At 38.6% G+C, this 15,622-nt stretch overlaps 1 protein-coding gene across 12 annotated transcripts in view; it reads right to left on the bottom strand.

Annotated features, from left to right (window-relative positions):
* MARK3 (microtubule affinity regulating kinase 3) overlaps positions 1 to 15,622 on the bottom strand; it is a 62,303-nt gene that overhangs the window by 10,145 nt on the left and 36,536 nt on the right. For 5 of the 12 annotated variants that reach the window (XM_032692421.1, XM_032692424.1, XM_032692422.1 and 2 more), the window contains 7 exons: positions 15,214 to 15,313; positions 14,848 to 14,960; positions 13,970 to 14,123; positions 12,213 to 12,430; positions 7,000 to 7,103; positions 2,180 to 2,344; positions 1,191 to 1,448 (listed from right to left, as the gene is read on the bottom strand). In XM_032692421.1, coding sequence (XP_032548312.1) covers positions 1,191 to 1,448; positions 2,180 to 2,344; positions 7,000 to 7,103; positions 12,213 to 12,430; positions 13,970 to 14,123; positions 14,848 to 14,960; positions 15,214 to 15,313 — 1,112 coding nt within the window. The remainder of the gene's footprint in view (positions 1 to 1,190; positions 1,449 to 2,179; positions 2,345 to 6,999; positions 7,104 to 12,212; positions 12,431 to 13,969; positions 14,124 to 14,847; positions 14,961 to 15,213; positions 15,314 to 15,622) is intronic. The other 7 variants (XM_032692433.1, XM_032692428.1, XM_032692430.1 and 4 more) reach the window with 3 other exon arrangements.

Genomic DNA, 15,622 nt, shown 5'->3' with positions numbered 1-15,622 from the left:
ACTGTCATGTTTTTGTTCTTCACAGAATCAATTTCTAAATTTTTAAAGAAATTTACTCTCTAAATTGAAATCACCCATTTGTGAAAAACTGAAGTTTGGCTTAGCATTACTACAAATAGTAGACTACAAATAGGGAGACTACAAAAAGAGTACTGAGGGAGTCATCTACAGTCATAAAACACACAGGAAGAAAATGGCTTGGTGGTGATGTGGTATAACCCTAAAACAAAAGCTAGCAGGCCAAGATCAGAATAATATTGTCCAAAAAACTTCAGATGATGAGGAGGGTACAAAATCTTGGTGATTATCTTAAAGCAAAGACAAACAAGCCCTCAATTCTACAAACACAAGTTCTAGATATCAGAGTGGTCTAAGTATGTGAACTGGTGGGTTTTAAATACAGAAGGAAAAAAGGTGGGTTTCAATTTTGGGTTTGTAGGAATCAATTTAAATCATACATGGATTTGAAGTTAGAAGTCCAATTAGAATAAAAACTGTTAGTGCAGGGGCAACAACTGCTTAAGTTAGGCTTTGGCTAGACCAAAACACCTTTACACCAACCCCAGAATCTGCATATGAACTAAAGGTCAAAATAGGAATAGGTTTTCAAGGTTTGACCAGACTCCTGCCTAGACTGAAACCCTAGTACTGCCAATTTTAAGATGGCCTGTGATAGCACTACTGCCAGTAAAAGCTTTTGTCCCCTGCTCCTACCCTTTCACCTGTAATATTTCTGTTTGTGTGCTGCCAGCAAGGTTATTCTGGAAACACTGACAGAGTGACTGGGAAACATAATCTGAGCTGCTAACGGTACATTAAACATTGAGACTGGGATCCCAGTTTATGCCATCTACTGATGGACCACACAGTCAGTGAGCAGCTTTTCAACCGAGCTGAAATATTTCATCTCTGCAGCATTCATGACATGAGGTTGAAGAGCACAGAAGAAACAGCACAGACCAAACTGTTTTAATCCCATTTGATTCAACTGCTAAAAATAAATGGCTTCTGTAACCAAAAAAGAACTACAAAAAAATCATAAGGAAGTGCATTTGAAGTTGCAGAAATTAAGCTACTAATCAGAGAATGTGGACAAAACCACCTAAGCAATGAGTTACTACATATTTCTACTATAAAAACAAAAGAAGAAAAAAAAAGGAAATGTTGCACTGCTGTTTTAAGAGGCTTACCTTCTTGTTAGTTTTGAAGTTAGTTTACTAAATAGATTAGTGGAGCCCCTGGTTCGAGTCTGTGAGAGTGGTGTTGCCTCATGGGACAGACTGGGGGAGGCAGGTGGCCCGTTGTAGGTCGCGGTGCGTCGCTCTCGGAGCTGGCCATGGAATGTGCTCCGACTGGCCGTTCCTCTGGGGAAACGAATACGATCAGGTGTGGTTGCACTGCTAATGCTGTGAGTTGAAGCAACGGGAGTTCTTTGATCAGGAATAGTGCTAGAGCAGAAAACAAAAAAACAACGCTAGAACGTCTTTACAGAAGCACTACGGGTTCAGCAGGAGACACAAAACACTACGTTCTACAGTAAAGCATAAGCAGACACTTTTATATAGGCCAGGGTTGGAAATACCAACATTATTACAGCACTGTATGGAATCAAAACTTGTAAGAAGTTAGGATTAAAAGGCTGCCGAAACAGAAACCCACATAGGCAGAAAAGTGCAACAGGAGTATCCTGGAAAAGACCAGATCAACCAGGCATACAATGTTTCACTGAGAAGACTGATAAAAGAATAGACCAGAAAAGTTTCCTCCCAGGAAAGAGAAGCAATAGGTAACTTTAATGTCTCTCCCTCCACATTCTATATATACATACATCTTTGAAAGTCTTGCTAATTTGAAAGTATCCTACACAAAATTCTCTACAAGCAAACCGCTCCAAGTAGCGAAGTCCTTCAGGATACACAGTTAAAGTCTCCCACAAACTTTGACAATAGGGAATGTCCAATACTCCTAACAATAGGAAAAAAATTAAGGTTCACTATTGCAGGATTATGTCACAGACAGCCTGACACACCACAAGACAAATGTAAACAAGACTAAAAAAATGAAGAAACACACATCTTGTGGGCGATATATACTAGAACAATCTAGGACTAAAATTCCACAGCACAAAGTTAAGAAGCAGTGGGTATAAGTTAGTTTCACAACGATTTCAGGTTCTTACATAGGCCTGAAGTTATCTGCGCCATTGTCTATTGGAGGCAACATCATCTTCGTGTGCACAGAGGCTGACATGGACATCGACTTCTGATGTCGCAGCCGAACACTGGAGAAGGATGTGGTACAAACTGAAGCAGGGCTAGCTGCGTAAGCGAACATTTCTGTCAGGCTGCGAGGGGGTTTGGGTTCAGGCAGAGGCAGAAAGAAGAGCATGATGGACCAACAACAAACTACTGCATAGAAAAAAAAAAGCAAACTTTTCCTTCTATTAACTGGTTTATCAAAGAACACGAACTCTAACAGCCCTCTTCTACGTAAACAGCAGTAACTACCCTACACTTCCCTTAAAAAGCATCTTTACTATAGCACTTGACATCTATGAAGTGACCATGCTCTTACCATTAGCATTAGTTTGCAGTGATACCCTCCTTGATGTACAGAACCTGAGTAACTCAGAATTCTGTGCCAGAGCACTGATGTGACTTGTATTGGTCTTAACAGTACACAATGCATTAAAACCCCCACCAAATGCACTCTCCAAAAGACTGATGTTAGCTCCATTACTGCAGTGAAATCCTTTGTTTTCAGAATGTATCCGTGTTAAAAAGAAATTAGTGTAAGTTGGGCAAGCTGTCAAATCCACATCTGATAACTGAGGGACTTCACAGGTACAACTGAAACCAAAAATATAATGATCTTTAAAAACTCCAGAGAGGCCAAATGGAAAAGGCTACTAGTAATCATCAACCTGTACATGCAGTAGGCAATGAATACACCTGTTGTTCCCTGAAGAAAGAGATATGACTGTTGAAAAGCACCTCATATTGCTTGGCCACAAACAGTAAATTTCCAAATTACCACTCAGGCTTTGAGGGAAGATATATACAGCACTGTCTTAGCAGAATGGCCAGTGAGCTGCCAACTGTACAATATGATAAAACAGGAGCATGAAATATTTTTCTTTCTTTGGGCCAAAATAATCTTTGCAGCCTTCACATTGTCTAGCAATGGTAAGGATAGGAGAAAAGTGAGAGGCCACAAGATGTTTTGGGCCTTTCAGACTACATCACCATACGTCATTCATCTGAAGTTTGCTTTAAAAGTAATTCAGAAATATTGCTCAAGGTTATGAAGTCAGCAATTGTCAGTGACAGTTTCATGACACTGCATGTTCACTTCCAAGTTACTTCATGGTTGCATGCACTGAAACTCGAGTCCCATTATCTGTGGTATGGCAGACTTTGCAGAGGCGAATGCTAGTCCAGCTACAAGTGTCAGCTGACCCACTTCTCAGGCTTAGCTCCCAAAGCACCAGTACAAAACATCACACAGCTCAGACTTCTGAACGGCTGACTACGATGGTTAGCAAAATATACTTGGTTTTGGTTTGTTTTTAACTTCTCAGGATCTAGAAAACTTCATGTGAGTCATGCACGCATCTTTTTGCAATGCTAAATCACCAGGATGCCAACTACAAGCACTGCTTACAATGAAGCCTTCGACACATCTCAGCATTTAAATTACCCCAGGGTATTAAGAAATTGTAAGAAAATGAACATTTGTCTCAAAACTAATACCCTGAAGTCAAGTAATCCCCAAATAATTGGTTGCTAGCCTCTCAAGGACTCCTAACTACTTTCCTCTCTATTTGCTGCAAAAGATAGAAAAGAAAGATTCTAGTTTTACAACACATTAGACCCAAGTTTTATTTAGGCACCTGCCTCCAAAGATGTGACATCTAAAGGTATCAATAAGGGGGACCAGAGCACATATTAAAACATTTATATCTTTTCCTCTGATGCTTTTCTAGAAATCAGCTTCCTTGGATTACTGGCCTGGGAACACAGGAACAGGGAGCTAACAATCACCAATTAGTGCCAAGGCTTATTAAAAATCTGAAGCTGTTGTAAATCATTTGTGTTACAAATGATTTAAAGCAATTGCCTATCACTATGAAGAGTGTTTCATGAGTCCCCAAGTGCGTTAATTAATGCTCAGGCGCTTTGGAGGAAAGCCAAAAGAATCATCTCCAGCAGAATGACTGTGTCAGCCACACAATGTGTTAAAGTAGAGATGTGAGACTTAAAAACTCGTTGCTTCTACCAGTCTGGCATGGTGTCTTCAAGACTACTTTCTCCAACATCAAATGTACCAGCTGACTATCTTCAAAGTTTCCATACTTTCAGAAATAGTGCCTTCTCAGAATTCAATGTGCAAGATAAAAACAGAACAAGCAACATTTTCACATTTTCTCTATAGAAAAAATAGAGACTTTAAGCGTGTGTATCTTGCCTTTTAGGGTAAGTCTCCAAGTTCTGACTGGGTCACAGTCAGTATCTGGCTATGGAAAATCTAAAATCCAATCTGTAACAAATCATTTATAGGAATTCCTCCTGCCTGCAACATTTGCCACCAATAGACATTTCAAAAGCACAGAAATTATTTTTAACGAAACCTTGGATTTTTACAAAGCCCAGGTTCTACTTCAGATCTTGCTTCACAGAAGAAAAAAAGAACAAGTTTCTAAAGTTAGTTTCTGCCAAGCTGAGAGTACAATAACATTAGAGATTCATTCTGAAGAGCCAGTCCCATCAATAGCCATGTAGATTTAGCCTGCATTAAAGGCCTCTGCATTTCATGTGACCAGTCAATGCTTTACCCAGTTACAGCAACAAAATATATCCAGACATAAGTTGTGAATTCTGTGCCAAATCACAGTAATTCTGAAACTGTGCCAAAATGAACATGCAGTTTAGTACTGAAGCATTTCAGAAAATGACAAGTCTCCAACTGTAATACAATTAGCAATGCATTACCATTACCTTTTCTCTTTTTAACCCTTTATGAAGAGTAATGAATGTAGTAATCAAACATACATGATAAAAGCTATAAATTATTTTTTACCTGACAATGAACATATAAAAATACACATATGTATAAATTCTCAGACATTTCAAATGACCCAAATAAGGCTAATTTGTAGGAAAAGCAAATGATCTTTAAATATATTGACAATAAAAGGTAAATTACACAAGGATAACCAATTATGGATATAAAATACTACTGATATAATTGCCAAGTGCTACTCAGTGTTAACTTTGAGATTAATGTCCATCTGTGACAGACCAGAAAGACATCAGTTTGCTGAGAAACTCAAAGTTGGGGAAAAAAATTCCAAAGACAGCTCCTTATGAGTATGAAGTTACTCCTTCATTAGGGGGACATCTGAATCTCAAGCACTCCTAGTAAACAGTACCTAGTAACTTTAAAAAATGTAATAAAGAAATTGTGGACAAGATATTGCAAAGATATTAGTTTAAAGATGAAGAAATATTATATTAAACCAAGAAATCAGGTAATAAAAAATGATCAAAACTCTTCTGGACAGAAAGATTCATTTTTGAAAGAGCATTTGGAAAGAAAAAAAGCTATTATCATATCAAACCAAAGAAAGGATAGTGAACTTTAATCTAAGCAAACTTGGTAACATTAACAAGGAGTAACCAATGAAGGTTGGGACAGACACACTAAGAGACAGTACCAAATAGCTGTGCTGCACTTCACAAGACAGTTGACTGCAGGCCCAGTTGGCCAACTAGACTTTTGGCAGTCTTCAAACTTATACTTGACTTTTTTCTTAATCACTTTCTGTTTGCAGAAAGGGGACAGACTTTCCACTCAACATCACAACTTCACCACTCTTCTTCATAAACTGCCAAAAGGAGCGGGAAAAATTTTGTGCAGAAAACGGCTGATCTTTCACCAACTTCAACACAAGCTAGAAAATAGGTATTTTCCTTCCACTCTTTGCAAAATATCATAAAATTAGGAAGGGGTGAAGAAAATTGGGAAGAGTAGGAGAGGGGTACACATTCCTCCAAGCTTAAGCATTTTTATTAAGTATCAGCTATCTGGACACTCTCCTGGCAATGGTCAACTACTTAACTGTTACCAGCATTTGACGACAGCAAAATCCTGAGAAGAAGGGCTAGAACTTAAAATACCTTTGCCAGCCAGGAAATTTGGTGGTATTCTTCCCAACTGTCATCCTATACCTAATATCTACATTCACTATTGTATTATTTCTGACAGCTCTTCTCAGTCTTCACAGGATGGCACTAGATGTGACTATGGTGCCAACACACGAAGTGGTTAACTCCAATTCCATTGCATGCTCTAATCAGGCTTTCATTCAGGAAAATATGAAGAAACTCGTTATTTCTCTAATGTTTTCACTCAGAATACAGAGATAGTTGCTTCCCTCCTCAAGATGAGTTCTGTAAATACTGGGAAGCAATTAGGCAATTTGTCTTGGACTGATAGCATTCCTTACTCATACTCTGATAGTCCATCACTGTTACATCTTTGCTCAGAAAAAATGTACCTTCTCTCTGAGACTTTATAGCAAAAATGGTATTCAAAATAATCCTAATGAAGCACAGTTTAGAGTGAAATGTAAAAAAAGAACAGCTCAAGAGAGAAGGACTTTGTGGTCTGACACTAAACAAGCTTATTCTGCAAGCCTATGTTGTTTGGCCACCAGAGTTCACAACAGGTTTAAGATGAAGGCTGCTACAAACATTTCATGTATTTAACCAGAAAATAGAAATTTCCTCTTACATTCTTATTATAAAGAGTATACAAATCAAGTATAGAAAAAACCCCTAAACCCCAACATACTTACAGGTGCTCCATGACCAAAGATCTGTACTCACCTTTCATTAAGAATTACATTAGAATATTATTGATTTCTAAATTAGCATTACAATTTTTTTGGAAATGTGAAGACAAGGGACATACACCAGAGGAAGACATTTCATATACCTGTTCTCCTTGCCATTTTGTATCACTGAATGCCTATCAGCAGTGGTTCTTTCACTACAAACATATGTGTTGCGCCGTGTCATTGCTCCAGGGGTAGTATTATTCTACAATTAAAAAACACAGGCTTGTTATTCCCTACAAAATTCTGGGGTTAAGTCTACATATAATCAAAGGTTGTTTTTACTTAATGCTAGTTCTATACAGTTATAAAACTGACAATGACTAAATAAATTAATATACAAACACCATCTACTATTTTTAAGGAATAATGCAATCAGAAAAAATAAAACAAGTTGTTCTTGTATTTCATATTGATGACTCAAAATTAATACTGCTTAAGGTTCTTAAGTACCAATGTTTTGAATTACAAATTCTCAACATATACAGCATTCATCTACATCTGGATAGCCTGTATCTTTATAGCCTATTTTTGAAATACTTTACCGCTTGTAGCTTGCAGAATTTTCCATTAAGTTAAAATCATAACCCTTAAACAAGATAGGAAAAGCAAAGACTTAACAAACAAATGTGGTAAAATTCAGTGGGAAGGTAAACACGGACTTTTAATTATTAAGATACTATAAAACACTAGACAAGTTTTAAAAACAGGGAAGAATAAGAGACAAGTTGCAGAGAATTTCAGTAAGACATTTTTAAAAATATACATTTAAATACAAGCATACTACACTGAGGACAAGAGAACCAGGGGAACTTAAACTACAGACCTTACTTAAGAGGGGAGAAAAGAAATAGAATTACTTTGCCTCTGTCTTTACAGAGAAAGAGGGTGGAGATATGCCCAAGTTGGCGGTCAATTTTCCAGGAACGACTGAGAAGCTACAGGCAATTCACAGATAACAGAATTATAGAGTTAGATGCAATTACTGTAGGAAAAGCATGGTGGTCCAGACAAACATGCACCCCCGGGTTGTAGAGGAAGTAAAAGCTGGCAAGCCTGGTATTTTTTTCTCCCCACCCCAAGAACAAAACAGAGGAAACTGCATATGGTTGGAAAGTGGAAAAAAACCTTTAAAAGTTTTCCTTAAAGAAAAGGATCACGGGGCAAAGCAGGAAGCAAAATAGGCTATTAACTTTAAACATCACTGCTGGGGAAAGTCTTGGAGGAGGCCAGCTTAAGGGAATGACTGGTCAGCACCTGGATAAGCACATGTTGAGTAAGGATGGCCACCAAGAGTCAGGCAGGGGACTTCATGCTCAACTAACCTTTTGGAGTTCATTGAAGAATTATGCTATTGACAGACAAGGGAAATTCAGCGGATTTTAAAAATAGCATTAAGAAAAGGTTTCGCATAAATGGTCACAGGAGAGAGTCATGGGAAGAAGGATTGAAAAAAAAAAAGAAAGGAAAAACTAGTTCAAGCACAAAAGGAGAGTAGCCAAACCTTTTTTGTTTCCGAACCTGAAACAAAACTGTTAAAGTGGAGTATTCTCAATAACCAGCATAAGTTCCTCCAGTGCCTTAAGGCAAAATATTTGCTATCCAAGGAGTCTCAAGCAACAGAATCTCTGAGCTGCAGATTTAACAATGAAGCCATCTTGCCTAAGAGACTGCTGACCTGTTTTGTTATACATCTTTTTACGTAAATGTACAAATTAAAATGCAACAGTGAAGTGTGCAGCCTGCTGGTAACAAAAAGTACAAAGAATATCAACAGTACTTAGATTAGCAGAGCTATTAATTAAATCATAAGATGGATGTAGCTATCTGAAGGGTTCTCAAGTATTCTTCACTGGATGTTCCTTAGGGAAAGGCATGTGCCAAGCATCGTAAGTCCTCCTGGCCCTTTCCTTGTACTTTATTCCTTGTCTATTCCCTTGTCTTCATATATGTTTATTAATTTTTTAAAAAACCACCGTTGATTCTTCTGCTTCCCTCTGACATTTGTCACTTTGCAAACTCCCCTCTCTTTACTAAACTTGGTAGCAATGAAAGCTGTGCACCTAAGGTGAAGTTTTGTTTATATGATCTTGGGAGGTCATGCTGTGCAAGACACTTAGTGGAGGCCTTGCAAACCAATGGTACAGTGAAGTATTGCACATTAGGATTTGCAGATCATTTTGTTTTGTGTTCCTTAACATACCAGAGAACTCAGCACCTGGAATATCCAACAGTGGTTTTCTGGTGGGAGATACACACAATAAAGGGTGGCTTCCTTTTTTCCACTAGCTCCCTTTGAACATTAAGTATTTGTTTCCCTTGACACCACATAACATTACAATGCACTGTGATGTTGCACATCTGGAAAGACAAGACAGTAATCTCTGTGCTGGACCAAACCTTAAAGACTATGCTTTTTCAGGTCTGTGAGTAGACAAGGTTTGGTTTTCATATTTGAAATTGAAGGACTGTAAGGACAAACTTCTGCTCATTCTAAAAGGCGAAGATGGAAGGACCAGTATACATTTTTTTCCTGTTTGGCTCAGATTTCAGAGGTCAGGAGACTGAAGCCTTTCAAGGATTCGAATTTCAGTTTTAGCAAGAACAGTCTTGGTATCAGGGCCTTTACAGTTTTTAGCATATGACCTTTCACGATTCATCAAGGAAACTCTTCAGCTGCGACTTTTTTTGTTCAGCCAATCTTCAGGCTGCTAATCTCTGGACATGACTAAATGGCACAGCTGCACAGCACAGGAAACTGGTATCAACAGCACCCTGCTCCCTGATGGAATGACAACCCCTAGGGTCAGGGTTAGCTGCCTAAGTTCATCCTCGTGGCACTGTCTGCCTTCTTTGCAGGAGGTGCTGACACTGCAAAAGCACATGTTGAGACTTGTGAGCATATGCACAAGGCCCAATCACAGCACAAAGGATGAGTTTGTGGTAGAGTCGTCCTCTTTTCCTAGAGAGAGTCTTGTGTGCACTGCTTAGGCAGGCTGTTTTCCCATTAAGAGACACCAAGGCGAGGACTGATGAAAAACTTTCAAAAAAACCAGCTTCTGACTTACAGCAGTGAATCACTCTATTTATTTAAGAGCACCAGTATTGTATTTGTTCCTAAATGATTTTCCAAATGTACCACCTATTCTCCTCTTCCAGTTTTCTTAAACCTGTACTAAGGGTTCTGTGGCAGCCATATTACAACACTGAGGAAAAATCCAAAGCTGTGAGTAATAAACAAGGAGTTACTAGTTGCTGCTAATTATGCAACCCCTGTAGCAGGTTTTTGTTTCTAATTTCGTATTTGCCCAATAAGCTTGAAGATTTTTGGTGTGCACTTGTTCAGCTTGCAGAACTACTTAGTTTACGGGAGTTTAAATGCTCTGTCAACTTTAGAAGTACAGCTTGGAGCCCCTTACTTCAACCCCAGACTTAACTATCTGCTCTACAAGCACAGTTCTTAACCTTAAGTGCATACTTATAAGCTTTGTTATTTAACAAGAGCAGCACAAAACTGACTAAGGGTCTCCACAGCAAGGACTGGTTCTGCTGCTTCTGCTGTTCTCTTGAAGTAATAATTGTTTTTATAAAGTATTTTTGTGTCTTTTCAGTGTTTTTTCACCATACTGCAGATTTTAGGACTTCAGTGTTCAGTAAGAATACAAACTCTCTTCACCTCAAACTTTTTTCAACTTCAGGACAATATGGTAACTCCAATAACCTTTTTTTCCTTCTAGATGCATGACAATGCTGTAAGGAATAAAACTTCCTAATCAGTTGCAGGAACTGTGTAAAAAGTCAGTGCCTCCCTTCACCCCTCACAGCAGAAAGCCAAAGACTCATCTTCAGCAGGGAAAAAAAGAGTTTGCACTGTCTGACATGAAGAGCTATAAACAGAGACAATTTTAAACACTAATTATTGAGTGACATCACAAGTCTCATTCCATGTTCACCATCTTGTATCACTGCTTGTACAAGATCAGTTGCATCAGTTGCACACCAAGTCAGAGAAGTATCCTATGGTTATGAGCTCAAATATTATTTCAGGTAGAGTAGTTAAGAAATTTGGAATAAGACTACTGGAATAAATCTCCATGATTTGGGAGCATCATAGAACAGCAGATGAAAAGATACTGAACGTAAAATAAGTCGTAACCAGGACACAAAGCTTCTGAAAAAGGCACCACATAACACGAAGTGGTAGGACAAAAGTGATTTGATTACCCCACAATTTTGAGATCCAGTAGCTAAAAACTATCATGTGAGAAAAAAACAAATCTGAATGGTTTCTGGACTGATCAAGAATGAAGGAAAAGTGCAGGGGACCACAACAATCAGAAAAGGGTCCCCTGAAATCCCAAGTTCTTTTTCACATTTATGAATAACAGCTGCTACAGTAGATGTGTTTTTCCAAAGAATCTCTTGGGCTGAAAGTCTTGAGCCAAGTCACTGTTAGCCACTGAGCCAACTGACAATACAGAGCCAATAAAGTGAAACAAGTCTTATTTTATTTCTTTTGCTTCAGACTGTCAAAAAGCTGTGAGTTCAGGAGGTTCTGCTCTCATCTGTTCTAAGTATTGGTGCTGAGTATTATGACCAAACATGAGAGCTTTGTGGGATAAGTTAAAAAAAAAAAAATCACTAAAAGCTGACTAAAGGACTGGGAAGCTTTTCTTCTGAAAAGAAGGAAGTTTTTCAATACAAAATTCTAAATTTTTAGAAATTAAATGTTACAAGACTCAAGTTTTATTATATGAAAACAGATTTCCAACCTTGCCTCAGATGGAGGGACCAGAAAATACACAAGCTAAAGCCAAGCTGAACAAAGGATCTTCTTTCTTTTGGCACTCTGCCTACTGCTCGACCATGTACATTCACCAGTTTTGCACCTTAGTGTGTCTTTCTTCTTGTGGTTTAGAGGCAGGCAGGGGAAGCCCACAAGGACAAAACCCAAGCACACTGCTTTTGAATACAGGCTGAAATGCACCTTTGAACAGTTTTTAGAACTACATTTCTTTCTTCACAGAAGAGTAGCTGGTAATATCAGGAGTAATGTAACTACTTTTCTTTTCAATACCCAAATGATGTCTGACACTAAGAGCTACTAGTGCTAATTATGAATATTGACTACTTCAAGACTACTATGAGGTAGCTTGAGTAGCTGACTAACTGCAGGGGGGAAAAAATGCAACAGTATGAGATACCTATGTTTACTCTTGGGGAATGGAAAGTAAGATCTGCACCACTGATAAATCACAGGGTTTTTACCCCTCAAAAAAATGCATGGTTTTGATAAATAAACGTTTCTACTTACACTAGGAACAGCCGAACTTTTCTTACGTTCAGGAATATCAGCTTTATTGGGATTGCTGGCATTTCCAAGCATTGGACTAGCTGGTGCAATTCCTCTTCCTGCAACTGCACTACTGCTGGATTTTCTTGACTGAATTCCTTCCTCTTTGAGGTCACTGTCTGTAGTACTAGTCTGGCTTCTTTTGGGATATGCCACTACTGAGGGGATGGATGGTCCAGCTTAAAAAACAAACAAAAGAAACAGGAAAAGGATTTTTCTCCTCAGAACTCCAGTATTTTTCACCGCAGTGGAAATGTATTCACACATGAGAATCAACATAGTTAACACTGGGAATCAGAGTTGCAAGAAGGTAATTATTTAAATTACTGAAATAAATGTATTTCAGGAGACAGTAAAATAGTGAAAAATAAAAACCTTTCCAGATGAAGATACTACTTGATTTCCATGAAAGAATTATGAATTTCATGACAGAATTACGAATTTCATGGTTTGGCTTTCTAGGAAAAACCCTTTAGAGTCGTCTTAAAGACACTTAACAAGTAACTGACTCATTCAAACCAGACTATCCTTCATTAGCACAAAGCTGGTACATGCTGTTCAAGCCAATTTCTGATAAAACAGGGCTCCTGAGACAGGTACCTGGTGACATCACCCCAGACCAGCACTAATGGCTGTTGAACTGTGCTCTCAGAATGTCCCAGAAGTGGCAGCAGTTCCCCACCAGCCTCCTTGGGTGTGCCAGGAACAGAAAACTGCTCCAACACACCTGAGAATGGAATGAGGCAGCCCCTTCAATAGTCCCAAGTTCCCTCTTGCTTTAATAGATTCCTGGACACTGGGAAAAGCCTGTGGGGCTGTCAGGATTGTGCTTTGTGACACCTCAATTACACCTCTGAAGAGGATACATCAAGTTACATCAACTTTGTAGTTAGTGTTTTAATAAGAGTTAATAAAAAATGTGTATGTATATACACAGACATAAAGAATACATATAAATACATATTTACATATATGTAATATATAACTAAAACTTGTCTTAAAAGCATCAAAACCCACAGTAACTGTCATCCCAGAAGACTCCCCAAGGAAAGCAACTTCTGAATGCACTCAAGATATTTCAAAACAGACCTAAACTGAGACTTCTTTTATGAGTTAAGTGTCTGAGCAGGAAGATGTTTAAGATATTTAGAAAACCCTATTCTACTATATTACACTCTCATTAAGCAGAAGAACTGTAAGTTTGTCCGAGTCATTGTTCTTAACAAATTTAATTCCTGCAGGACAATCAAGTGACACTACCCTCAGGAAACAGGAAGCAAGAAATATTGGCAAACTGACATTTCTTCAAGTTTTAGACACAAGCTGACCTACTAGTGTCAAAAGAAAACAAAAGCTGAACAGACATACAAGAGCATGGGGGAGGAGTGCTGTGCTTTTCATGAAAAAGGGGGTTGCAACATTCTCTTCAATTTGTGTAACAAGACTTTCCCAGCACGGTCAGGAATGTAAGGGACAACACAAGGCAGAATAAGAGAATTAAATTGGTGTATTCAGCATTCCTCTAGAAGCTGCTTCTGAAGGCTATATAACAAAACCAGTTTTAAAAAAAATTAGTTATTTAGTGAAATATTTAACTGCCATGCTTTGAACTACACTGTTGTCATCCTCCTTACACTTGGGGGATGGAGACAAATCCAGAAACCCAGCAGAGCTGGAAGTCACTATATTCTGCTACACCGAAAATGAGAAATGCTCACCGTGATCACTGTACCGCCGCTGCTTCTGGGTAGAAGATATGCTTCTCTGAACTTTGTGATGAGGAGATTGTCCAGTGCTATTATTAAGATCACTACTTGGCCTAACTTTGGCAAGTGAAAGATTGCTGCTGGAGCTTGAATCACTTGCATCCAACTACAATAAAAATGAGAATATTGAAACAAGGAGTTCAAACGAAACAAATAAAAGCATCTATCACATTATGGGAGCAGGAACAGGGAGGATGGCCCTGCTACATGGAAAATTCAGGGGGCACAGATAGTTACTTAGAGGCCCCACCTTCTCTTAGGTTGTTATGCAACTGTCTTAGGTAAAACTCAGCGGAATTTGCAGCTCCTCAAAGGATACCAGATAAAAGAAAATCCATCTGCATTTTCAGTACTCTTTCCTCAGAGTTCTCCAATATTTTAACAAAAAAAGAGGATACATGCCAACTCCTCCAACTTACTGGTGCCAAGCCCTCTTGGCATCATATGGAAAGGTAAACTACAGTTAAGAACTTCTTCAGGTTGATCATCCTGCTCCTTGGCTCTCTTAAAACAGTTAGAGCTGGCATGTTCACACTTAAACTCCTAGACTAGACAGGACAGTAACTGCAACAAAATCCTTCAGAGGAGTAACTGCTGAGCAAACAGGCAGTTCTGGGGAGCCTAAAGGCAAGAGTTTACTGACTCAAGATCAGGGTGAGAACAAACACAGCATCATTTGGACTGCTGATGATTAGAATAACGTGACTTTAAGTGTAATGGACTTTTATGTGGGAATGCAGTGCCTATAGTTACTGACTTAATTTTTGCTTCTAACTTTGCTAAGGACACCTTCCGATTTGTTTCTTTACAATTTTAAGACTGGTACTTACCTCTGATGACTTCCTTCCTAGCAGTAAGTATGTAGCTGTTATTTCATCATACTTCATTTTGCTAAGGGATTCTTGAATTTCTTCTTGAGAATATCCCATTCCTACCATAATATCTAAAAACAAATACACATTCTCTAAGTAACAGAAACTCTGATGTTCAGGCTGGCTGAGTGTTCAAGAGAAAGCATGGAACATTTAAAGAATTAAAACAAAATTATTCAGTTTGAGAAAATAAACCTGATGAAATAATAGTATTAAAAGACTAGTTACTTTTTCCAAGTGGCAAACAAATAGAGTGATGGAGGAGAAAAAAAACCCCTCCTGCATGAAGCAAACAATATCAGACTCCGGAAAGTACTTGATTACCTATTCTTTTCTGGTCCGAGATGTCTAGTTCTGGTTCAACAAAAGGTTTAAGTTCATCCTCCTCATGCCCTGCATTGATCCACCTGTCCTTCATGATTTGCTACGAAAGAAAAGGTTTTGTTAGTACAATACACTTACCAGCAAAGAAAATAAGCTATGGGAAGAACAACTCCCCCATCTACCAAACACTAAGGTCTTTTCTAGTTTTTCTTTTCCAGAACATTCCCAGCACCTACTCAGTTTTGCTTTGCTGCAGTGAGGAGAATCAATGACACACATCAGGCCAAGCTGCTTCCCAGTTAGATGTATTGTAGCCCACAGCTGAAAGCCAAAAGCCTGTAGCCCAGACCAGGAGCAGTGTGACAACTCTGACAAGTCTAATAGGTCTATGGAAGGCCAAAAGGATATT

Source organism: Chiroxiphia lanceolata, chromosome 6 (genome assembly GCF_009829145.1).
Source record: "Chiroxiphia lanceolata isolate bChiLan1 chromosome 6, bChiLan1.pri, whole genome shotgun sequence".
NCBI classification, from domain to species: domain Eukaryota; kingdom Metazoa; phylum Chordata; class Aves; order Passeriformes; family Pipridae; genus Chiroxiphia; species Chiroxiphia lanceolata.
The sequence above is the reverse complement of the archived record's forward strand: the minus strand, read 5'-3'. Positions and strand labels throughout refer to the sequence as shown.